Source organism: Perna viridis, chromosome 2, assembly GCF_037379345.1.
Source record: "Perna viridis isolate PV_CMFRI_1.1 ecotype Kerala chromosome 2, ASM3737934v1, whole genome shotgun sequence".
Taxonomy (NCBI): domain Eukaryota; kingdom Metazoa; phylum Mollusca; class Bivalvia; order Mytilida; family Mytilidae; genus Perna; species Perna viridis.
The window spans coordinates 24,018,996-24,046,017 of record NC_142446.1 but is presented as its reverse complement, the minus strand read 5'-3'; the positions used below and the strand labels follow the sequence as shown (position 1 = coordinate 24,046,017).

Sequence of the window (27,022 nt, the reverse complement as noted above, 5' to 3'; positions counted from 1 at the left end):
CCAGAGCCTTTAGATTTGTAAAGTCTGTTCGCAACTGCAATTATCTTACACTACCGCAGGAAAATAGTCCCATTGACATAACCCATTAAGGTTCAAAATGCAGATAGTTAGGTCCACTTTATAGGTTTGTCTTGTATATCATACTTCATTCTATGCTATATAGGCTAAAAACCACTAATTCCACTTCCCATAGGCTTCTATGCTAATTTCACAATATTCAATGGCTTCTCTGGACTTTACCTTAACTTTAACCTGCAGAGGACTATATATCAGCATGATTCTACTTATGTCAGCTCACAATCCTCAGAATGGCATGTGGGGTTAGCAGACTTGCAGTGCAGTACTGGTCACCGGAAGTGAAGTGTCTGTAAATAGCATGGGAAATCCCATTGTTTTCACAAGATAGGGGTATATTTAGAAATCAGTATGGAGATTAGGCTTCACATCACAAGAAGCAAAATGCACCTATAAAATGTACAGAAATGTTTTTCCTTTCAGAAACTGTTTAAATTTTTTAAATGAGATGAGAACTTTTTTCACAGCACTATGAGGAACAGGGGTAATTTCTGCGTAGGACTATTTTTGCCTACGTTCCAAATGCTCATTGGTTGAATTGGTGGTCTGTAACCTAAAGAGTCACTTTCTGTCTTAGAAAAAAATAAATAACTATACAAGTATCTTCCTATACACATACTGAATGCATTTGCAAATTTTCAGTGAAATGTGACAAGCACTTTTTTAAATATTTGATTTTTAAATATAGAGTAACCAAGTTGGGCGAGCAAAAAAGTGACAATATTCTACCATACTTAAATGCATTAAATATTTGCAAAGAACTTTTTCTGACTTTTCAAATAAAAAAAATCAATCACAACTTGTTTTTTAACAATATTAATAAAGAGATAGCCTTTAAAAGTAGTCATTTTCTGAAAAATTGGTCTGTTTTTAAAAATTTATGTCTGACATGCCTCCCCCTTTTTCTTGATCACATGTCAAAAACCCTAAATCTTTAAATTTTTGCAAAAGGTGATATCTTTGGCTTTAAATTTGTAAATACAGTGTTTTCACAATAAAACATGACAAGTAAAGGGCACCTAAAGCAAAAAAAAGTACTCAAAAATGGATTTTCCATGTTGCCATAGGGAAATGCTTATATGTCCTTAACCGCAGTAATGAAAGTGAGTTTTTCCTCATTTCTAATCAAATTTTTGCTCAAATTTACACAAAACTTGAATTCAAGTGCTGATTACCACCATATTTAGGTAAATATAGCCCTCAAAGTTAAATATTTCATATTTTTACTAAATATTCTACACTTTTCACAAGATAGGACATAAAATTCAGCCAAAAAGACCAATTTTCCATAATTTGGACCTATAACATAAAAAAATGCATATTTTAAAGGATTTTTGTAGTGTATTCCTCTCATAGCAAAGTTTACAAGATCTTCACGTAGTTTAAAGCTATTCCAAGAAACTTTTCATTTTGCCATGGCCTAAACTTAAGGCTAAAAACCACTAATTCCACTTCCCATAGGCTTCTATGCTAATTTCACAATATTCAATGGCTTCTCTGGACTTTACCTTAACTTTAACCTGCAGAGGACTATATATCAGCATGATTCTACTTATGTCAGCTCACAATCCTCAGAATGGCATGTGGGGTTAGCAAACTTGCAGTGCAGTACTGGTCACCGGAAGTGAAGTGTCTGTAAATAGCATGGGAAATCCCAGTGTTTTCACAAGATAGGGGTATATTTAGAAATCAGTATGGAGATTAGGCTTCACATCACAAGAAGCAAAATGCACCTATAAAATGTACAGAAATGTTTTTCCTTTCAGAAACTGTTTAAATTTTTTTAATGAGATGAGAACTTTTTTCACAGCACTATGAGGAACAGGGGTAATTTCTGCGTAGGACTATTTTTGCCTACGTTCCAAATGCTCATTGGTTGAATTGGTGGTCTGTAACCTATATACGCCAATAAACAACTTTTACTGCGAATAAATATGCTGATTGATTTGATTTGTATTAAAAACGATCTATTAAAAAAGTTGACCTCTTACTTCTTATCAGTACCTGTTTATTTCAATGCATTTACCCGTAGAAACCAATCGTTAACTATACAATATTCAATATATCAAAATATTCAAGTTGCCTTCAAATGCTTTAGTTAATTAGTTTAAACATATTTTATTGCTAAAATTTACAGGCAATTGGATTGGACATAAGTTATACCAGCTTACAAAAAGTCCTTTCCACATAATTAATTACAAATATTTTGTGAACGTACGTCAGCAATAAAACACAGTGTACAATGTAAACAACTAATAGTGAATAAAAATTGAATCAAGAACAGTATATATGTATTTATATGTGATGAACTTGTCATTTCAATATCTGTACAAAAGTTGTTCGAACTGAAACAAGAGGCTCCCACGAGCCTGAATCGCTCATCTTCTTGAATTTTGCCTTTCAAAGGCAACAAATTAAACAAGAAGTTGTCCAACAATTTTGACTGAAGAAGCCTTTGGTAGGACTATCACAAGATCTTTCCAACAATTGAAAGTTTCTTTTAATCTATCATAGTTTTCAAGATATTGACTGAAAACTATTAAAAAAAGTCATTTTTCCCCTTTCAAGGGCAATAACTCTTACAAGGAGTCTGAAGACTTTTGTAGTCCTAATAATATGGATCATTTCAGCTATTGAAAGAATTTGGATAAACCTAACGGTTTAGGAGATATAGGAGAAAAATTACTGTCTGACCCCTATGTTCTATTTTTAGCAACGGCGGTCATGTTTTTTCCACGAATCAAAAATCCCCACATTAGTTCTATGCAGTATACCCCAAGGAATATTCATACCAAGTTTGGTTTCAATTGGTCAAGTAGTGTCAGAGGAGAAGATTTTGGAAAGAAATAACATTAAAAATAGCAAAAATCGTTGAAAAAGGGCAATAAATCCAACATGGCTTAACGGATTAAAACCAAAATTTGACCATAGATCTCATCATGCTGAACACTTTTACCCATGTCAGAATTCAGCTAAACCTAATGGTTTTGGGACGAATAAAAAATCCCCACATCAGTTCTATGCAGGATACCCCAAGGAACATTCAAACCAAGTTTGGTTCCAATTGGTTCGGCAGTGTCAGAGGAGAAGATTTTTTTTTAAAGAAATAACATCAAAAATACAAAAAAAAACGTTGAAAAAGGGCAATAACTCTAACATGGCTTAATAGATTAAAATGACAATTTGACCGCAGATAGATCTCATCATGCTGAACACTTTCACCCCATGTCGGAATTTGGCTAAATCTAACCGTGTTGGAGATATATGCGAAAAACTACCGTCTGACCCCTATGTTCTATTTTAGTAACGGCGGTCATATTTTTCGACGGATCAAAAATCCCCACATCAGTTCTATGCAGGATACCCCAAGAAACATTCATACCAAGTTTAATTCCAATTGGTCGAGTAGTTTCAGAGGAGCAGAGTTTTTAAAAATTGTTAAAGACGACGACGGACGCCAAGTGATGGCAATAGCTCACCTGGCCGAAGGCCAGGTGAGCTACAAGAAAAAGAGTATAAAAGGGAGAAAATACGGAAATATTAACAGGATGAAGTTAAAATTGCTTGCTGCGATCATCCTATGTCAAAACGCTTTGATTGTTTGAGGAATAATTGAAGTGATTTAAATATATCTTAATGCTTTATTCTTAGATGCACAATAAACCATTTGATGGTTATCTAGAAATGAAAACCGTGTGAGATTATAAATAGTCATCGATCATAGAAAAAGAATATAAAAAGGAATGCTGAGTATCAATTGGAAGAGCTGCTTTTAGATATTTCATACAGGCCTTGGCGGATCCATGTATATATAAAAAAGGGCAGTGGTTCCGACCAAGAAACTGGTATGAAGAAAGAGGTTCCAGACAGACAGGGACTACACTCCCTATTCCATGCTATTGTTTGCCGCTCATTTTTTGCAACACTTTTAACAAAAGGGTAGCATAAATCCAAAACCATCCTGATACAAGTATATCATTTCAGTTACGGTTACCGCATCGTGATATCGGAAGCCCGGAGTTGACAAATAAAATTGAAACTTTGCTTATAAGCGATGAAATAGGAATTTTGAAAATGCATTTCTCAGGAATGGTTGTCAGTCTGTGATATCGTGATACTGCTTTTTTGTAATACTAGTAATCATTCTATTTGGCTATTTGACCATGCGTTTTTATAATAGAGCTGTATGTGCTCTAGGGTCTTAAAATGTATGGGTAGTGTTTCCTTCACCAGACATAATTGTTGAAATTTTATTCTAAGACTTTGATGTTTATATTAATGTACGTGTCTCTGGAACTAGGTGCCCAGAAACAAAGCGCTTTTACATGTCACGTATGTGATAACTTATAAGATTTGAGTTCTGTAGCTTATCGACTGAGAAATGTAGCTAGTTAAGAGGGACATATATCTAAGGACATGCTTTATTTCAATAATTGTGACTTCGGTTTGAATGATTTGACAGACAGTATGTTGGAGTCATGTGTTCATTCAATTAGGTGTCCCATGTAAAGCAACATCGAACGTGAATATTATGCAAACTGGCGCACTGCTACAATGCATCACGAATTTTGTTGTGTGTTTGTTAAATGTCCGTCACAATCAGAATGGTGAATTTAGGAAATAAAGGAAGAGTTCCAAAGTAACCATTCAAAACAATTAGCTTGTGTTAAGATACATTTGAATTCTATCCCCGTACTTTCCTTTTCTCCAATATTTTTGGAATTTGACGATTATTTGAACGTAAAAATTCAAACGATCGATATAAATTGATTCAGTACGTGAATACTTTGGTTCATTTGACTGTTCCGTGGAAAATTAATAAACACTTGATCAACATTTCCGTAGAATACCTTCACAGATTTTAGGATTGTTTTTAACAAAACTGTAAATGATCTTTCTAATATTTTGGGAGCTCAATACATACATAAAACTTGGGCTGACAAAAGTCAAACAACTTTAATAGTAAGTTACTTGGGATCAAAATATTTAAAAAAAAATCAATGGAGAGCAAACAGCTCCATTCAGCCGCTTCAGCTAATCGTTTCCTGGCTCAACAAATTTGAACACCTAAAAACTTATTATTGCAACAATATCAGACAGACTGTTTTACATCTTTACATCGTCAAACTGTAATAAATAGGTAAACGGTGTCCAATTTCACGTATATTTACAAAAGTTGTTCTATTTCACCTTTTTCCCAAATTTTAAACTTGTTCAAAAGTTAATTTGCATTTACATTCAGAAACTATTTTAACTGAGTATTTATCTTACACTGTAATTATACCTTAAGAAAATTATTTCCGTGGTGAGCATATGATTTTCTTAAACTAGACACTTTTTATCAATTTGAATTTTCCCGCCAATCATAATTGGTTTAAATCACTGTACTTCCTTGCTGTTTATTAATGATGTTGAATTGAACATGCTGAACACATTCAATATTCATTGACACATTACTAAATTTCCTAAATGAATTGTAGTACTAAATATCAGGACTCCCTCTCAAATCTACAGTTGGTTTGAAGAATTGATCTTAATTTTGTTTTGCAGAATTAATAGAATATTAGTTGAATAATTGTCTGAAACATAAAGAAGTATTGAAGTTCCAGGCACGGACAGGTGACATCAGGTATTTTGATCTTGAAGGATAAAAAAACCAAAAACCAAGAATTAACTTCCAAATCGCCAAAAAAAAAATAAAAAAATAAAAATAACTCATTCCCATCATTTTAAAATGCATGAGTTTTAGTTATAACTATACTCTACATGACACATTGAACTTCAAGAGAAAAAAAATAAATGCGGTGCATTTATCGGTCCACGGATTTTATTTGTAAGGTTGGCTAAGTTTTATGATTGATATAATTTGCCTAATCATGGTTTTATTATCTATCACTCACTTTCTTTTTTTTCTGCCAACTTCATTTGCATTTTCTAACAATTTATTAAACGCAAATGAACGATTCTTTATGCAAAGTTGTTTGAGAGTATTTCGATTTTCTGAACTTCGGCGCCATGTTGTCCTATATAAAAGGTTGAATTAAAAAAGAAAGTTGACTGAATAATGCCGAAAATTGAGCTGTAATTTCCTTTGATATTTGATAAAAGTCGCGGCTACATTTAAAAGGGTTGAATGGTGTTCGTGCTGTGCGTTTTTTTCCTGTATGTACGTTTTCAATTGTGTCGTATGGTTTATTCTTCCTATGTTGTCTTTTTGGTGTTTCTAACGTGGTCTTTGGCGACGGTGTTTTGTAAACGTCTTTGGCTGTCTGCAGTTTAACCTCGGTCAAGACGCTCCGGCACAGCTAGTCCTTACGTTAGTTACAAAGCGGGTATAACAGTAGAACGTTCTCATCTTTACTGCAGAACAGAAAAAGTAACTCGCGCAGAGACACTTACGTCCAAATACCAGTCAAAGGGCTATATCGAGATAATGGGTTTTAAGTTATTGACCTTCTGCACGAAACCAATGGAAATTTACATGTCTAAAAATTCTTGTCAAATTGAAAATGCAGAATTTCAAATGCAATTAAAACTTTTGATCCTTTTAAATACATAAGTTGACATCGTTACGTGTACTCTAAAGGAGTATTAAGTCATTTCCCCTATTTTTACTTAAAAAGTTCATCGAGTTAGGGATAATACAAACAGTGACCTTTAACCAATAACACAATTCAGTATTTATTTTTTTTGGATATTTTTTCAGTAACATTTTAAAGCATGGTTACCTGCGACTCTGACTGGGCTAGGCGAATTTGTTTTAGGATAAGACCCAAGACACTTAGTGGATCTAAGTTGTTTTTTTTTTAAATACCAACTGTCATTACTAGTAAAGACAAATAAATTGATCATTCGACAACAGAATATCCTTTACTATTAAAAAGAAATAATTAAATCATTGGGTATTTTAGAAAGAAAACCTATACCTAAGTGTCCGTGGACAAGACAGGAGTAATATATTTAAGTTTAAAATTATTTTATTTGGACTATATTGTAAAAATTTATTGTTTTTATATATTAGAAATTGAATTCTACATTGACATTATAAAATGATACAGATACTCATAAACCATAAATACAGAGACATTACAACTCGCACTTTACCTAACAAATTCACCCATTCATACTCCAGGAAAACATTTACTTCTTAAACGAGGTTATCTGATATAGTTAGTTAAAACAAATTAATGAGTTGAGAGCTGAAAGAAGAGGACATGAGTTTCCGCTGCCCCCCCCCCAAAAAAAGTAAGATTTCTAGGGCGTAGGGTTCATTTCTCGGTCCCTTTGCCACAACAGAGTTAATCTATAGTGCTCTATTTTGCCTGGAATCTAAATAAGAATGACTACTACTAAGGGGGATTTTAACGTCCTTCACTACTCTTACGAGTCTCGCACGGACGGCTTCAAAATAAGAATGATGTCTGTCACCACCATTTATACGTCGACCTCTTGTATTGACTACTTCCGGTTTTAGGCCAAACTGAGCCCAAAAATAAAAAAAAAAAATCTGTATTTTTTTCACACGTGTTCCTTCAGGGAACTCAACTCCTTATCTCCCACTCGAGAATGTAACGAACCTTACTTGGTTTCAGAGGATTTCACGGGGTACAGGCTGTGGGATGAACGTGCTTTGGTTCCTGTTTTGTTCCTGATGAAACCCAATTGTAGCAAACTTGAATTGGCCAGAAATGGACAAAAATGACCATTTTCGAATGAGACCCATTTTACCGCGTTGGCCCACCCATCCTCCCACCACCTCCTCACCTCATCCACCCACCCTGTAATTACCCATCTTCAACTTATATATAACAATCAGTATCGGAACGATTGCGCAACTAATTTGCATAAGTTCACAAAATATCGAAATCACTCAGCACGACAAGGGTTAAGAAGGTTAAAAGGTAAGCCTAGAAAAAATCTGTTTTTGTGATGCATTTTATAAATCAACATAGTCTTTCCAAGCTTTTTCTATTTTGGGAACATAGTTTGTCGTTTTTTTGAAAGATATTAGGTCGTGTCGACAGGCTTTTATTGATAAGTTTGTTTCCTTTTCCACTGTAAAAGGGGTACTCCATAATGAAATGAAATTCGTCTCAAATTTTAGAGTCATTGCACTTATTACAGAGTCGACCACCTCTTCCGATCCCGTTTCATCGCCCCGTTTCAATTTGTGAATAAATCTTTGTCTTCAATAATAACTGTTAAATAATTTTCAAATTTGAATTCTGTTTTAATTAACCTATAATTTACCGCTTTAGGGGAATTTCGGATCATAGCATGCCACTCTTGAATAAATTGGTCACAATTGTCTTCCATATATAATTTAAATAAGACATCAAAGGAAATGCGCGAAAGGTTATCTTCTTTTTCATTTAATAGACGCGCCCAAAAACATAACATTCTTACTTTCACATCAGCATTCACTGGCATTATGCCAAGTTCATCATATATCATATAATTACGTGTTGATGACTAATTGAGTAGGAGTTCGCAAAACTTTAGTTGTACATTTTTTAACCATGATATTGATTTGCTAAAACCCCATATTTCAGCCCCATATAGTATAATTGGTTTAATCGTCTTATTGAAAAGACCGATTTGATACTCAATAGACGAATTATGCCTTCTCCCTCTTATTAGAACTTCATACATTGCTTTCCTAGCCTTTTCATTCTGCTTTTTAATAGCTTTATTGGAATTTCCTGTCTTGTTGATTAAAATGTCAAGGTAATTAAGCTCCTTCACACTTTACAAATATGATCCATTTAAATAAACCTTTAGAATTTGACTCTATCTACCGCATGAGAAAATCATATTTTTTTCAATATTAATTTTGAGCCTCCAGTTTTCATAATATGTATTAAATGCATTTAAAATGTCATGTAAGCCTATGGCGGACTCTGCCATCAGGACATTATTGTCGGCGTACAAGAGAATACAAAGTTTAAGAAAATATCTTATTTGTCGTTAAGGTAATTTTAAATAGTATCTAGTCATGATAATTTAGCATTTTCCGAAAAGGTTTACAAATCGTTGAGGTAAAGTGCAAATAAAAAAGGTGTGAGATTTTCATCTTGTCTGACACCCATATTACACTGGAAATAATCAGACCTGTCATTGTTATATACAATACAAGATTTCACATTTGTATACATATTTAGAATAAGGTTATATACTTTACCATTTATGTGGCTAAATAATATCTTGTACCAAAGTGCATCTCTACATACCATATTAAAGGCTTTTACAAAATCTATAAAGGCACAAAATAGTTTTTTTTCCTCTTTGCTTTAAGACTTAACCTTTCAAACAAGAGGCTCCTGAGCCTAAATCGCTCACGTGGTTAAATTTTGTCTTTCAAGGGCAATAACTTTAACAAAGAGTTGTCCAAACATTTTGACTCAAGAAGACTTAGGTAGTACTCCAAAATCATAAATATAAACTATACAAACTTCAAAAACTTTAAAAAAGAAGTAGGTATTAAAAAGGTTCTCATAAAAAAGAGGGAAAAAAAATCGTTTCGGCCTATCTAAAATCAGATTGCATGTCTCGGAATAAGCTTCAATAAATGTAACATCTTGACACCCTAGGATTTTGACAGGATTTCTACATTTGTTACGAAATGCCCCAGAAACGGTGTTCGAAAGTTTGCATCTAATATCGTCATACAATGGCCATTCTAGCAGGACCGATAATATCGTTGCACACTAAGTCCTGACACCCACCGTTCAAAGCGTCCTGTTTCAATCCTTAGTGGTGCAACTCCACATCTATATTGTGCATACGCTTTGCATTCAGCAGGAGTTAGTATAGATTTGATATAATCAGTTTTGAATGTTCTATATGCTAATACTAACACAACGTCTCGAATTCACTGATGATTTAATTAATTTAAAAAATTGCTTTTAGTAGGGTGATCACACTCAGATTGTGAATGCTAGTGTTGATGTACCAGTTACTGGTGAAGTTTATTGTTTTTGCATATCTTGTAATATGACTTCTAGTCTATTATTGAAATAGATAAAAAATTTCCAGCAAAATAACATGGGATTCGATTCAGTTAAAACTCTTTAAATTAGGTGCTTTTTCCCTCCTTTTCTTTCATTTCAGAAATGATAATTCGTACCTGAAATGCTTGGATAAATATAATTCAAAAGTTAAAAATAATAAAATAAATTTTAAATGTATGAATATATGAAATAACATATATTTTTTACATACTTTGTCAGATTTCTTTTCAGACAATGCTGTGTTATGAAAACCTAATTAGTATTAAGTAGACCATAGTATTTAGTTAATAATCGACCAGAACCAAACTTTATGAGACATTTACACAAATTGAGATGTGAAAGGAATATTTGATGCATTTTAATGACAGAATGGCATCCCAACTGGTGTTAAAAAGACCTTGTATTTCTTTATCACTTTGTGTTCACAGTGTAATAACATCCTGTTTATTACATCTCAGTAACCCTGTATCAACTAATATTGACCTTTTCATTTCATGGTCCAATTACATTTCATTGAATAAATACATGTAAACAAAAATATGAACAAAACAGGTGCAGAGTAAAACCAGACAATTTCTACTTAAACTATGTTCACAAAAAATAATTCTTTTTAGGAGACATTGGAGTTCTCCTGAAATATTATAATTTTTGGGCCATTTGTTCTAGTAAGTGCAAACCAAAGTTCAATAAATGAATTGCATGGTGTACAAATATGAATTCTCTCAGTATCAATTATTCTCAATTTTCATGACTGTTAACATAATTATTACAATAATATTGTTTTTACTCCAGATCAATGCAAAAGGGAAAGAGGAGACACACATAAATACCTATAATGTAGCATGCACAGATTGAACCAGTCCTTTCACTTCTGTTAAATTGGTTTAATCAAATCAACTACATATGGTGACTAACAAATCCTACAAAATCTGAACAAAATTTGCAGAATGGTTTCCAATGAATTACATCAACATAGTCACGTTTGACAAATGGACGGACTCACACATAAACACTGGTATTTCTATATCCTCATCAGCTTTGTGGCTGGGGACAAACAGACTGTAATGGAGACCATATAACAACCTCAAATTGGTAGGCACAACTTTAAACTGTAACAGTAATTAATTCCCATATGACACACTTAAAGTAACTGAATTTCACTTTTTGTTAAAATATTCAAACAAATTTATTACAGAGCTCCTAATTGGTTAATTTAATGTAGGCCAATGCATTTACACAACAGAAGTGCTTTTGTGATGTAGTAGTTGACCTTGCTTGGAATAATGTTATCCTTAATTATACAGATTTTGACAGTTAAGGTTTATTTGAGCCAGAAATCTTTCTATAGAACCAAGCATATCATCATTGCCAAGTTTTATTTGGAGATCTTTATAGGCACTATGAATCTTTGTTTAGTACATAAATGTCAATATAAGTTCGTTGATGAACACAAGTCCTGGCATGTACCTAGAGCAACCTTGATATTCTAGTGTCACTACTTTCAATTACAATATCTGTTGTATATGTTCATATCCTGCTTTCATCAAGTACTTGAAATTAACATCATCTTTCATTAATCCTAGTTCATCGGATTTGAGGAGTAAATTTAAGTCTGGCAGGAAGGATGAGAGGTCATTACCTACAACAAAGTATTGATAAACAGTGAAATAATAACAATTATTGTAGATTATAATAAAAATTGACAATTGCCCTACAATATGACATTTCCTGAAAGTATATGTATCTATTGATGCCAAATGTCAAATTCTCAATGCAGGACACTGTATTCAGTGTTAAACAGCATTTCTTCACTCAAAATAGTACAAATTTTCAAATTTAATTTAGTTTGATATGAAATGCTGTGTTGGTTCTGTTTCTCTGATGACTTTTTTTTCTCCATATGTACCTTATCTTTGGTAACATCCAAAAAGCAAAAGTAATTGTTATGTTTACATTACAATGGAATATATCGAATCAATCATTTGGCAATAACCAGAAAGGCTCCCAAAAGGAGAGCACAGTTTTCTCACATAAGTCAGGGGGTGTAAAATCTGATCAGAAAATAGAACAATGATAATGTATACATTATGAATGAAGCTAATTATTTAATGTACTGTAACAATTCCAAATCATGTTTACTTCAACCTCTGCTACTCTGAAGGACTTCATATTTCAGGTACTTCCATTGGCCTTACCTTCTTTTATTTTCATATTGAAGGCTATTAGTTATTGATTACATTTTTTGCCATTTCAATGGCAGTTTATGTCATACTTGGCATCTTATAAAGCATCCTGAAAGGGGTACAAGATCAACCCTAGTACATAATTAAAAAAAAAAATAAAGATTATAAAGTCTTCTATGCCTCCACAATTTCTGGTTAGGGTCAATTAGAATACTATTTCTATTCATCCTAACATTATAGTTAACAGTACAAGGTTGCATCCTTCCAGTTTCTGTTATTTGTTGAATTCCCTTAAAAAGATCACAAAAATTGTTTCTTTATATTTGATAACTTTTAAGTAATAGTTGGTTCTTAACAAATTGTTAGAAAGTATTATAAATATCTCCTTGCATTATTGGAGTTTACCAAGTCAAGACAAAATAAACAGTCCATGGCAACCCATGCTTCTTCAATAAACAGTCCATGACAACCCATGCTTCTTCAATAAACAGTCCATGGCAACCCATGCTTCTTCAATAAACAGTCCATGACAACCCATGCTTCTTCAATAAACAGTCTATGGCAACCCATGCTTCTTCAATAAACAGTCCATGGCAACCCATGCTTCTTCAATAAACAGTCCATGGGGACCCATGCTTCTTCAATAAACAGTCTATGGCAACCCATGCTTCTTCAATAAACAGTCTATGGCAACTTATGGTTCCTCAATGAACAGTCCATGGGAACCCATGCTTCTTCAATAAACAGTCCATGGCAATCCATGCTTCTTCAATAAACAGTCTATGGCAACCCATGCTTCTTCAATAAACAGTCCATGGCAACCCATGCTTCTTCAATAAACAGTCCATGGCAACCCATGCTTCTTCAATAAACAGTCCATGGGGACCCATGCTTCTTCAATAAACAGTCCATGGCAACCCATGCTTCTTCAATAAACAGTCTATGGCAACCCATGCTTCTTCAATAAACAGTCCATGGCAACCCATGCTTCTTCAATAAACAGTCTATGGCAACTTATGGTTCCTCAATGAACAGTCCATGGGGACCCATGCTTCTTCTATAAACAGTCCTTGAAGACCCATAGTTCTTCAATGAACAGTTTATTGGGACCCATGATTCTTCAATGAATGGTAATTTCACCATAACATCTAGGCAAGGTGCAGAGCCTCAACAAAAATAAAGTTCAATTATTGTTCATCATTTTCGGTGTGGAATTTCAAATTTCAGGTTCAGTCTGCCAAGTACTTTTTGGCTTAAAAAAAGTAGGAAATCATGAGAATTTTAATCAAATAAAAATCAGGAGATTATAAGCATTTTTTGGGGTAAAATTAAAAAAGACACAATTTTTTCGAAACTTATAACTTGAAATTGGCCTTCTCCTACCCCTATAAGTAAGGTTTGCAATAATCTGGTACATGAGTATGATTGAAGACTATAAGAACCTACTAAGGCATCCATGCATCATATGATATAAATTACATGCATGCAAAAATGTACACTTATCATAAATTAAAGTCAAATTTTCATTTTTGGTGGGTGGAAAAATGATCAGGTGTTTACCTGGAAAAAATAAAATGCTTGGCATGGTGCAGCTTGATACTATCACAGAAGTTGAACCCTGATCAGTTGGGACAAGAATGGACACACCATTCAAACTTGACACAGCTTTGAATTTAAATTACAATTAGACATTTGACACAGGATAAAAAATTGATCAGAACTGAAATGGTCACTTTTTGGCCCTTATTCCCAAATGGTTTCAGTCAAAATTTGCAAAATCAATCCAAAACTTCCTGTGAATATACGGCACTTACTGGTACAATTTCAAAGTGAACCATTCCCTTTTACTCAAGTTGTCTTCCAGAAATCAGAAAAAACTTGTATCTGGCCCCTTATTCTTACTTGACTCAAGTCATAAACCCCTCTTCCTTTTGTGGTATGGCACTTTGTAGTAAAATCTATATGGGATTCTATCATTTTGTGTCAAGCTATTATATGGACATAAGGTTAATGCTTGTTTCATGCCCATTTTTGGTCCTTAATTACTATAAGGTTCAGGTATAAAGTTACATAGTTAAATTGTAGGAAATGCTTGTTTTTGGCCCCTTTTTCAGTACCTAATTCTATAATAGTTGGAGCCATAACCCCAAAATCATTACCAACCATCCTTTTGTAGTTTGAAAACCATTCCCTTTTACTCAAGTTGTCTTCCAGAAATCAGAAAAAACTTGTATCTGGCCCCTTATTCTTACTTGACTCAAGTCATAAACCCCTCTTCCTTTTGTGGTATGGCACTTTGTAGTAAAATCTATATGGGATTCTATCATTTTGTGTCAAGCTATTATATGGACATAAGGTTAATGCTTGTTTCATGCCCATTTTTGGTCCTTAATTACTATAAGGTTCAGGTATAAAGTTACATAGTTAAATTGTAGGAAATGCTTGTTTTTGGCCCCTTTTTCAGTACCTAATTCTATAATAGTTGGAGCCATAACCCCAAAATCATTACCAACCATCCTTTTGTAGTTTGAAAACTTGTTAGAAAATTTATATAGATCAACCAACTAATACTCACATTATCACATGAAAACCATGTGTCTATGGACAATGTTAAATTTTATGTATCACTTTTTGTTATTCAACAGAACAGAAAAATCACTTATATAAGGTAAAACCTTTCTTAATAAATACATTTGGAGCACAGATTTTATTTTGGTCATAAGCAATGTCATTTTTTGTTTTTAAAGAAAGAAACTCTCAAATGATCAAAATATTTTTATTGCACATTTCTCAAGTACCTGATAGCTGACCATGCAACCACTGGAATATAATTTGACAGTGGGTATTATGACCCAAATTAGATATTAATTCTGTTTGAACATCAACCTGTTTACATCATGACTAGCTATGACTATTGGTACCCACAAACATAGTACTTTTATAGTAATATTAAAATTCTACAGTTATGTGTGTTCATGGTCATCCTTAAAAAAAATGAATGGAAATCTATATACATGCACTTAAAATATTAGGTACAAACCACACAATCTACCTTAAAATATTATGTATGAACAATGAGAACATGCAATGTAAAATATAATGGTGCACAGGGCACAGATTGGTATGACTGCAGTGCTTGAATCCTGAACAGTTAAGATAAGTATGGACACTATATTTGAATTTGACTCTGAACTTATGTGATTAAATATGAATGTAGCATTTATCTGTCACAGTCTAGAATAGGGTATACATAAGAATCAGAATATATACCTTTTGTTGAAATAAAAACTTTTTTTGAACCTTTGGACACCAGAATTTAGCTAGAAGCCCTGAAGAGCCTGGATCGCTCACCTTGCTCAACTAGCAACATTCTTTATTTGTAAAAGCGGAAATGTTTTTTCTTGGATAAATATTCGTAAAGCTCATACCTATGGAAAATAATATCAACTTTCATTGAATTCTGTCCAGTAGATTCTGAGGACAACATTTTTTATGGTAATTACATTAAAAATTGCAAAAAGATATCAAAGAATGACAATAACTCCAAGATGGCTAACAGATTTTCTTTCCTATGTCACAGTTTGGCTAAACCTAACAGTTTTGGAAATATATTTGAAAAACTTCTGTCTGACCCCTATGTTCTATTTTTAGTAAAGGCAGCCATGTTTATCAATAGGCCAGCACTCCACAGTTTAGTTTAGTTTCGCACTTTTGGCTAGGGATGAAAAATGACATAAATGGAAACCGGTGGTTGCTATAGTGATTAAAAATGAAGAATCTATTGTTGATAAAACATTTTCTGAAAAAAAAGGGGACTTTTAAAAATATTTTGCAATGTTTTATATATTTTCAATGTTGAAGGGGCTTTTTTTCAATGACAATTTGACTTCATTGTGAAAGTGAAAGTAAGTCAATTTTTTACCATGCTAAATTTAATAAGTGGATTACAAAGTGAAATAGCTCAAAATCTAACAGGCGATGCCCATATGAGGAAGGGGTTTTTGAAGGGAAAAGTTTGAACAGTTTCAGGGATTGAAATAAAAATTTCAGATATTTTGCGGGAAATTTGATATTTTTAAACCTGATTTTATGAACTTTTTTGCAAATTTTCGCATATCTTTGCATGGTTTCTATGGTAACCCTATATGCTGTGGGTAATTATTTTCCAGAAAATGTTTACTGCATCCTGAAGGCCATGGCTTGAGCTATTTCTAGATATATAGATTTACAGATGCTTGACAATTTTTTAAAGTGATAAATGTTACAAAGCATCAGATTACAAGACCAAAATTAGGCAGTTCTACAATACTGTGGAGTGCTGGCTTAAAGGGAGCTGCCTATACCCCTACACATTTAAAACATTGTTTTACATCTTAGAAACTAGTGTTTTTATGCTATGCTTTGATACAAGGGTTAAAACAATGTAACGTATAGTATGGACCTATGTTGTTGTTAGCTAATAAGTCCCTAGCAACCAAGTATGCAGATTTTTTGCAAAGTTAACAAAACAATCATTGAACTGATTCATGTGTGAATATGGCTCTTGCCATCACAAAAAATGAAATATATTTTTAAAAGCTAAATATTTGCGCAGGTTACATGTAAAATAGTTAACCGGGCAACTTTTAAGTGCACAATAAGCAAAGGTTTAATAACCTTGGACCTGGAGTGGACTTTTTAGTATTTGGTTTTCAGTTCATTCAGATTTCTGTGATTTTTCATGTGATGAGCTTCAAATGCACTATTTTGGCATAAAACCTGTGTTAAAAGCTTACAAAACCCCAAATTTAGGGTTTATAAGTACATATGGGTTGTGATTTTGTATGTTTTAAGTAGAAATTTTCATTTAAAAGATGATTATAGCAAAACAGTGAAATGCATATCTGCACTTAGGTATAAGGAAAGTTCTCCACTAATGACGAGGAGATAGCCTAGTATGAGAATGCCTCTAAAATTGTTATCAATTGTCCAATTATGATAAATTTGGTATCATTTTACTTGTAAGAAGGTAAGCTTTCAAGAAATAACTAGAAAATTACAATATTTAATATTGAATTCTGTTTAAGCCAGCACTCCACAGTTCAGTTTAGTTTCGCACTTTTGGCTAGGGATGAAAAATGACATAAATGGAAACCGGTGGTTGCTATAGTGATTAAAAATGAAGAATCTATTGTTGATAAAACATTTTCTGAAAAAAAAGGGGACTTTTAAATATATTTTGCAATGTTTTATATATTTTCAATGTTGAAGGGGCTTTTTTTCAATGACAATTTGACTTCATTGTGAAAGTGAAAGTAAGTCAATTTTTTACCATGCCAAATTTAATAAGTGGATTACAAAGTGAAATAGCTCAAAATCTAACAGGCGATGCCCATATGAGGAAGGGGTTTTTGAAGGGAAAAGTTTGAACAGTTTCAGGGATTGAAATAAAAATTTCAGATATTTTGCGGAAAATTTGATATTTTTAAACCTGATTTTATGAACTTTTTTGCAAATTTTCGCATATCTTTGCATGGTTTCTATGGTAACCCTATATGCTGTGGGTAATTTTTTTCCAGAAAATTTTTACTGCATCCTGAAGGCCTTGGCTTGAGCTATTTCTAGATATATAGATTTACAGATGCTTGACAATTTTTTAAAGTGATAAATGTTACAAAGCATCAGATTACAAGACCAAAATTAGGCAGTTCTACAATACTGTGGAGTGCTGGCTTAAAGGGAGCTGCCTATACCCCTACACATTTAAAACATTGTTTTACATCTTAGAAACTAGTGTTTTTATGCTATGCTTTGATACAAGGGTTAAAACAATGTAACGTATAGTATGGACCTATGTTGTTGTTAGCTAATAAGTCCCTAGCAACCAAGTATGCAGATTTTTTGCAAAGTTAACAAAACAATCATTGAACTGATTCATGTGTGAATATGGCTCTTGCCATCACAAAAAATGAAATATATTTTTAAAAGCTAAATATTTGCGCAGGTTACATGTAAAATAGTTAACCGGGCAACTTTTAAGTGCACAATAAGCAAAGGTTTAATAACCTTGGACCTGGAGTGGACTTTTTAGTATTTGGTTTTCAGTTCATTCAGATTTCTGTGATTTTTCATGTGATGAGCTTCAAATGCACTATTTTGGCATAAAACCTGTGTTAAAAGCTTACAAAACCCCAAATTTAGGGTTTATAAGTACATATGGGTTGTGATTTTGTATGTTTTAAGTAGAAATTTTCATTTAAAAGATGATTATAGCAAAACAGTGAAATGCATATCTGCACTTAGGTATAAGGAAAGTTCTCCACTAATGACGAGGAGATAGCCTAGTATGAGAATGCCTCTAAAATTGTTATCAATTGTCCAATTATGATAAATTTGGTATCATTTTACTTGTAAGAAGGTAAGCTTTCAAGAAATAACTAGAAAATTACAATATTTAATATTGAATTCTGTTTAAGCCAGCACTCCACAGTTCAGTTTAGTTTCGCACTTTTGGCTAGGGATGAAAAATGACATAAATGGAAACCGGTGGTTGCTATAGTGATTAAAAATGAAGAATCTATTGTTGATAAAACATTTTCTGAAAAAAAAAGGGGACTTTTAAATATATTTTGCAATGTTTTATATATTTTCAATGTTGAAGGGGCTTTTTTTCAATGACAATTTGACTTCATTGTGAAAGTGAAAGTAAGTCAATTTTTTACCATGCCAAATTTAATAAGTGGATTACAAAGTGAAATAGCTCAAAATCTAACAGGCGATGCCCATATGAGGAAGGGGTTTTTGAAGGGAAAAGTTTGAACAGTTTCAGGGATTGAAATAAAAATTTCAGATATTTTGCGGAAAATTTGATATTTTTAAACCTGATTTTATGAACTTTTTTGCAAATTTTCGCATATCTTTGCATGGTTTCTATGGTAACCCTATATGCTGTGGGTAATTTTTTTCCAGAAAATTTTTACTGCATCCTGAAGGCCTTGGCTTGAGCTATTTCTAGATATATAGATTTACAGATGCTTGACAATTTTTTAAAGTGATAAATGTTACAAAGCATCAGATTACAAGACCAAAATTAGGCAGTTCTACAATACTGTGGAGTGCTGGCTAGATAAAAAATCCCCACATCAATTCTATACAAAACACCCTGTGGAACATTCATACCAAGTTTAGTTCTATTTGGTATTGTAGTGTCATAGAAATTTTTTAAAGATAGCAAAACATTTCAATAAAGGGAAATAACTCCCAACATGGCTTAAAAGATGTACACAAAAATCTGACCATAGATCCCATCATGCTAAACCCTTCAACTCCATGTCAGAATTTGGCTAAACCTTATGGTTTTGGAGATATATGCAAAAAACTTCTGTCTGACCCCTATGTTCTATTTTCAGTAACAGCAGCCATGTTGGTCGACGGTTACAATTGACATAATTTTTAAAGTAGATTTACTAAGGATCATTGTGGCCAAGTTTCATTAAAATCCTTTCAGATGTTTCTGAGGAGAAAATTTTTAAAGAATTGTTAATGACAGACGATGACAGACGCAAAAATGTTGGCAAAAGCTCACCTGGCCCTTAGGGCTAGGTGAGCGAAACATGTAAAAATTGTGTGCATGAATAAAAATAATGCTAATTTTAGCTGATGCTTAACATTCTGACCATGTTCTTAATTAAAACAACCTAACCTTGAATAAGGTGAATAATGTATTGTAACATCTTCTCATTTACAGTTACTTACATGGAAATCCCCTATAGTTGTGATCTAATTTCAGGACAACACACACGTATGGGAGATATTTCAGTCATGTCCTGTTGTTTGTTTTGAACAAACTTAATTTCAACCAATCGATTTAATCCATTATCTTAAATAGTGGTTTTTTTTCACTATTTTTTTGGCTGAATTCCAAAAGATAACATAGTATTCAAGATATAGCAGAGCCAAAAAGTAATAGTTTTTTTTTATGTAAAAGACCCATGTGCAATATAGGATGAAAAGCTGAAGATTTTCAGTCATCTTTAAGAGCAGCCTAGTTAACCCAAATAATCAGTTCTCTTGTCATGAATAAAATTAGATACAAATGCATATATGGCAAAAGCTGAATCAGAAATATAGTGGTAATCATGTTGAAGTTAGTACCAATATTTGACACTGCATTGGTTTCTAACAAATGTCAATATAACAACAGAATTACTCAAATTTTATAGACTGTTTTAATCAGAAATCAGTGCTGCAGAGAAAAAAATATATATCAGACAAAAACTAAAATCATTTTTATTGGTATGTCCCATCTATATAAAGCAACATACAAAATTTGAAATCTATCATTTCATTGACAGTTTAGATAATTCTGACATATTCAGACAGACAGACGGAATTTTTTAGTCACTTGTGCACTAATAACTTTACCTGTCTATATAAGCTTAGAAGTAAGTACACTTTAGTTATATAACAAGAAAAACTGTAAGCAATGCTAACTAACATGATATTCCTTCTCTCACATTTGATAACATTCACCTTTTGACCTCCACATTGATTTGGATCAAAATCTAAAATAGGATGTGCACAATTGGAATTTTGTGAAAGTCTAGGTCAATTCAGTGGTGTAGGAAGAATAATGGATAAGAGTTGCCCCCCATGTCCCCATATTAACAAATGACTAGGTCCATGTTTTGCTTTGTGAAACCACCAAAATTGATTTGGATCGAAATCTAAAATAGGAGGCACACAATGGGAACATGTTATAAAGACTGTAAAAGTTTTGTTGAATTTAATTAAATGGTGTAGAAGGCGTAATGGAAAAAGGATGGGTCCCTCCTGTTAATTGGAATGAAAGAAGGGCAGATGGACGAAGGACAGACAGACACCCCTATCACTTTGAAAGTGGGAGGTATAATAATCAAAACTAAAATGTCCTAAGTGAGGATAACACATTAAAAGGATATCCAATCCACATATTGCTAAGTCATGTAATGTGTACAAATACTTTTAAAATTTCCATGTGATCCTTAAACTTGATTATAAATTCAAAACTTAAAAAATGAAATTAAATATATGATGCTCTAGTGCATCATTAAAAGCTGAAAAATTTCATTTGATCTAAACAGCAGATGCAAAATGACATTTTTTATTTATTAAAATTCATTTAGATTCAGTAAGTGGGTTTATTAGCAGTTACAGATGATAAAATAAGGACACCCATCATCTAACTGATATAATGTATAGTCAATGTCACACTATGGGGAAACCAAAAATCATTTGATCTAACATCTAAATAGCAGGTGCTCAATTACATTACTTGGTATCATTCCGTCCAAGTTTCATTAAGATTTATGCAGTAGTTTATGAGGAAGCATTAGAGCATCTTATAATTAAGTTATGTATTTATAATAAAGTATAAGGATCATATGGAAATTTAATGATGAATTGTGGATACAAACTGGGTGTCCTTCCCATCCATCAATTGCAGTCCAAAATATGCTAAACCCAAATAAACTCAGATCAAAAATCTAAGTAGCAGATGCACTAGGGCTCTACTTAATAATTATTCCATTAAAGTTTTATACATATTCATCAAGTCATTTAAGAGGAGTTGTGAACACCAAAGTGTAATGTACAAATGAATGGAAGGATATAGACATCCAGACCACCCTGATTTAAAGCTGAGTTAAAGCACATGAAACATCCACATGTAGGCTGTAACACTTACATATATTTGTCTTCAATTTGGACATAAACACTAAGCAAATCAAAAAAAACTACAGTGTTGGTTACAAATTTCCATATGTAGCACATAACGCTGAAAAAATGTCTAAGATAAACATGCTAAAAATGTTGGAAAAAAATTATCGAACTTCTTCATTATAGTAAGTGAACATCTTCATTATGTTTATAATTACTGTACAAAGTTTTAAAACTTTTTTGAGTTACAGATTACAAAAAGAAGGCTCTGTGTACAACATAAAGTGACAAAAAATGGACAAGTTCAGTATTCTTAAAATCTAACAAACAAGAGGCTCCCAAGAGCGTGAATTGATCACCTGGTTAAATTTTTAGCCTTTCAAGGGCAATAAATTTAACAAGGAGTTGTCAAACAATTTTGACTCAAGAAGACCTTGGTAGAACTTATCAAAAGGATCATTTCATTAATTGAAAGTTACTATTTATCAATAATAGTTTTCAAGATATTGACTGAAAACTGCTAAAAACATCATTTATTCCCTTTCAAGGGCAATTACTGTAATAAGGAGTCGTTCCAAATCTTGAATCCCTGTAGACTTCTGTAGCTTTATAATCAGGATTATTTCAGCAAAAGCAGTGTTCTCCCCAGGACAATTGGATAATGCTGTATTTAGCGCGCATGACATGACATTAATAGGTCCCGTGTCAAAATGTGTCACATCATATTTTATGCATTATTCAAAAACTTATCTGCATATTCAAAATGTACTTTGCTGTTTATGTTTATATGAATTATCCATAGCTAAATATTTTACCTTTGAACTTGAAGCAATAATAACTTTAACACTGTTTTTCTTTTGTTTTTTTGTTTTTATATTTCACACAAAAATTAACAGGTACTATCTTTAAACAAAATAGACGGTGCATATTTGCTTTGTTAATACCCAAATCTTATTAAGGTTTTATTTGGTAAACTGTGTGATCATTGTACTATGTTTGTATTTCAATTATTTTATTGGTCCAACAAGTAAACTATTTCCAATTATTCAATTTATAAAAGATTACTCAATATTATATAAAAGTGATCAAAAATATTCTGGACACCAATGCTCCGAAAGGTTTTGTTTGTTTGTTTGTTGGGGTTTAACGTCCGAGCAGCAATATTTCAGCTATATTCAGACAATGAACATGAAATGGATGATAAAATGAACATGAAATGAAAAAAAAAGGATGGGTCACAAGGATAATAGGGTCGACAAATTTTGATTGCCACTGGAAAAAGGGGGGATGGGTAAGGTCGGGCAATTTAGCCTCCTGTGGCGGAGCACAAAGGTTCCTACTCCTATCGAATACCACAGCAGGGTTCTTTAACGTGTGAGGAACGTGGCATCTTTCCCAACAAGGTGCACCACTATGGTTTGTGGTCAGGTTTTCCGTATTATAGCCTAACAACCCCAGCATGTAACACGCCAGGGGTACCCCATTCCACCACCTGGGGCACACATCCCAGTTGCTCTGGGCAGAGCGCCTAGCCCCCGGCTAGGTTTCTAAGCACTATTTAGTCGCCTTATACGACAAGCTTAGCGCTGCTGCAGGCCTATTCTTTTAACACCCTGACCTGCACTGGGCTGCTCCGAAAGGAGCCTTAAATTTCATGGTTTCACAGTTGTCCAATGAAATGCAACATTGTAAGCTTCATCTGTTAGGTTGCCATGGTAAAGCATCATGGATGTCACTTTACGTCAAAGCAAAACTCAATACCGATTGTGTCGGAAAAATGATAAGTAATTCTTCATACACATTTCCTCTGATACATACACATCCAGGTTTTTTTTTTATTAATGGTGACCTGCAACTTTTTTCTGACATCAGACCCATCGAGATAACAATCTTTCAATTGTTTAGGGGACTCTTTTGACTGTAATATTTATTTAATTCAAAGTATTCTCTATTAAAGTCTTTTTCTAGTCTTTGTAATTTTTAATATATTTCAAGATTTAGAATTATCTAATAGTGTACATGTTCCAGCTACTCTTGTCTTAAAATTCATGTCGCCAAATAGGAAGTCTGTTGTTTGCAGCTAACATAATTGCAAGGAAAAAAAAACTTATTCTTGTTAAGTACCAGTCCACATAAAATTTAGACACTGCATATGGTTAAGTGATTTATGGTGTAGAAAAACCCACCAAACAAATGATGCTTTTTCAGTCTACATATGCTATACATTGACATAATGACACATCACTTCTGCATTTAGACCTGAACTTTCCAGAAAACCATATATTTATCTACCACTAAAATCAACCAAATGAAACCAAATCAAGAATGATAACTCTTGCCAAAAGCCAATTTCATATACAATCTATATAATTTTTATATCAAAAAGCAAAACAACCAAATGAAAAACTCTGCTGCTTACGATTTAAGACATGTTTTTGTCTCCAACACAGAATTTTTCACTTGTCCACCCTCCTATTCATACACCTTCAGCTAATACCTGAATATATGGGAGCAAACTCAGATGATAGTGATTGTTCATATAAATACTTCTGTCCAATCCCAATGTTCTACTTTTAGTTATGTTGGCCTTATTTTTCAATGGAAAAAAAATTCCTACATAAGTTGTATGAAGAATACCTGAAGGAACATTCACACCCAGTTTGGTTCACATTGGTGAAGTAGTTTCAGAGTAGAAGATGTTTGAAAGAAATAACATTAAATAGCCAAAAGAAAAAAAAACATTGAAAAAGGGCAATAACTCTAACATGGCTTAATAAATTTATACAAAAATTTCACCACAGATAGATCTCATCATTCTCAACACTTTCACCTTTTTGTCAGAATTTGGCTAAACGGTTTTGAAGGTATATGAGGAAAACTTCAGTCTCACCCCCTATGTTCTATTTTAGTAACAGTGACCATATTTTTGGATGGATCAAAAATCCCCAAGCAGTTCTATGCAGAATACCCTATGGAACATTCATACCAAGTTTGGTTCTAACTTGTCAAGTAGTTTCAGAGGAGAAAAGTTTTGAAAAATTGTTAACGAAGACTAATGATGACAGTGGACGTCAAGTGATGGCAATATGTCACATGGCCTTTGGCTAGGTGAGCTGAAAATTAATTAAATTTCTCCATAATAGGAGATGCACATCTTCAATATGTATTTAATCACTGTGCAAAGTCTAATTAATGTTTAACACTTTTTGAGTAACAAAAAGTAGGTACCCCTTAACATGAGGGATAGGGGATGGACTGACAGATAGACCAATTCAAGCAGCTACTAGACCAGTTCCCCACTGGTGATGCAGGTAAAAACATAAAGTGTGAGCACCATTACAATACTTGATTAAATCCCATTATCAAATTTATGATTTAATATGACTGCTGTACTAAAAAGTTAATTAAATAAAACTAGTACAATTTCACGAGGTTTATTTGAATGAAATATTATTTGTCATGTTAGGAGACTATATCTGAAGTACAATGTGAATCACAGGAAAATCATATACAGTCAAGGATAAAGGGTCTTCATCAGCTGTCAATCAATGGAAATAGGTCACGGAGATGTTTGACATATCAACCAAAACAAACACCAATTTATGTCAGACAAACATCAACAGGATAGAAGGAAAAACATATGGTTTTCAGGGGAGCTAGACATTTTTCTGCTGTAATTTATGCCCTTTTTCATTTTTCGCTACAAGTTTTTGTTGCTGTTGTTAAAGTACTAATTATTTGTTTTAGATAACATTAAATAAAATTCTACAGTCCTGCCTTCATATTTGCAAACTGATCCTACCACCCTCCAACAAATGTTCAAATCGTTGCTTCCTTACACATTCCATTGACCAGAAAAAAATGAAGAGAGAATACAATGAGAAACTTAAGTATTAAGAAGAATGTTTTGTACGGCATAATTTGAAATGACCACAGAGGTCAAAACCTAAACAGTGGTGGCAATTATAAACACAACATTCAAGCTTGATACAGCTCTGAATTTTCATTGTAATTTATTATTTGACGCAGGATAAGACAATGACTTGAATGAAAGCAACCCCTTTCAGTCCATCATTCGTCATTCGTTCTAACCCCAAACATCATTCTTATGGTACCTAATATGACAATATTTTAATTAAAATGAGATCCATTCACAGATAATCAAGTTTTTGTATGGACATTATGCAAATGCTTGTTTCTGGCTCTTATATGGTCCCTAATTAATAAATGGTTGAAGTTGCAACATCAAAAATCAATCACAGTCTTTTTGTGGTATGGCACATTTTAGTACCATACATTTTCGTGATCTATTACAGTAACCTTAGACCCCCTATATTTGGCCATAGATCCACTACGCTATGTCAGTTGAAATGGTCGCTAGTGAAACTTTGCTTTGTATTTTTTATAATGAAGGAAAGGCGAATAAAGTAGAACGATGTTAGACATGACAACAGTTTTTGCCTTATAACTTATAAGGTCATGGTATTCACATATGAACAGGTACATCGTTTCATTCATTGACGATTGTTATTGTTTATTTTCATATATAATGGCACATGTGGCACATGGAGAATGCTACTGTGTACATGTGTAAGTGACTTTTACGGAATATAATATAACTTTTCTAAAACATTAAGGTTAATATTTTTATCAAATATGAATGTGGTGTTCAATCATGCTACTGACATGAAGGAAACAACTGATACACATCAGAATGTTACGCGTGTTTGTTTACATGATTTAAGGTGGACAGTAATTTACACATACACAAGCCACAACCAATAAGTCGCGTGCTGCTCATATAGCAATCGAAAATCAACCACATTTGTGGTCTAAAAGCCTTTTAAGAATGCCACATTAGAAGCAGTGGTTCATTTAAAACTTGTTTGACTTAATAATTAATAAACATATCTGAACTTGTTTCTTTTATCAGACCATTAAGTCTATATTTGTTGTCTAGTTTTTTGCTTTCAGTATAACTCAGTATTATTGGTCTGAGTAAATGATATGCAAGAAGAAAATGAACTGATTATAAAGAAATCTGTAGTTAATAAATACTTTCAATCAAAGTCAACTGAA

General features: G+C 33.0%; 1 protein-coding gene across 1 annotated transcript in view; it reads right to left on the bottom strand.

Moving 5' to 3' along the window:
• Positions 1-11,446: 11,446 nt before the first annotated feature.
• Positions 11,447-27,022, bottom strand: part of LOC148624166 (nuclear pore complex protein Nup133-like) — a 68,870-nt gene continuing 53,294 nt past the window's right edge. The window contains exon 34 of the mRNA XM_088566714.1: positions 11,447-11,724. Coding sequence (XP_088422840.1) covers positions 11,591-11,724 — 134 coding nt within the window. The 3' untranslated portion in view covers positions 11,447-11,590. The remainder of the gene's footprint in view (positions 11,725-27,022) is intronic.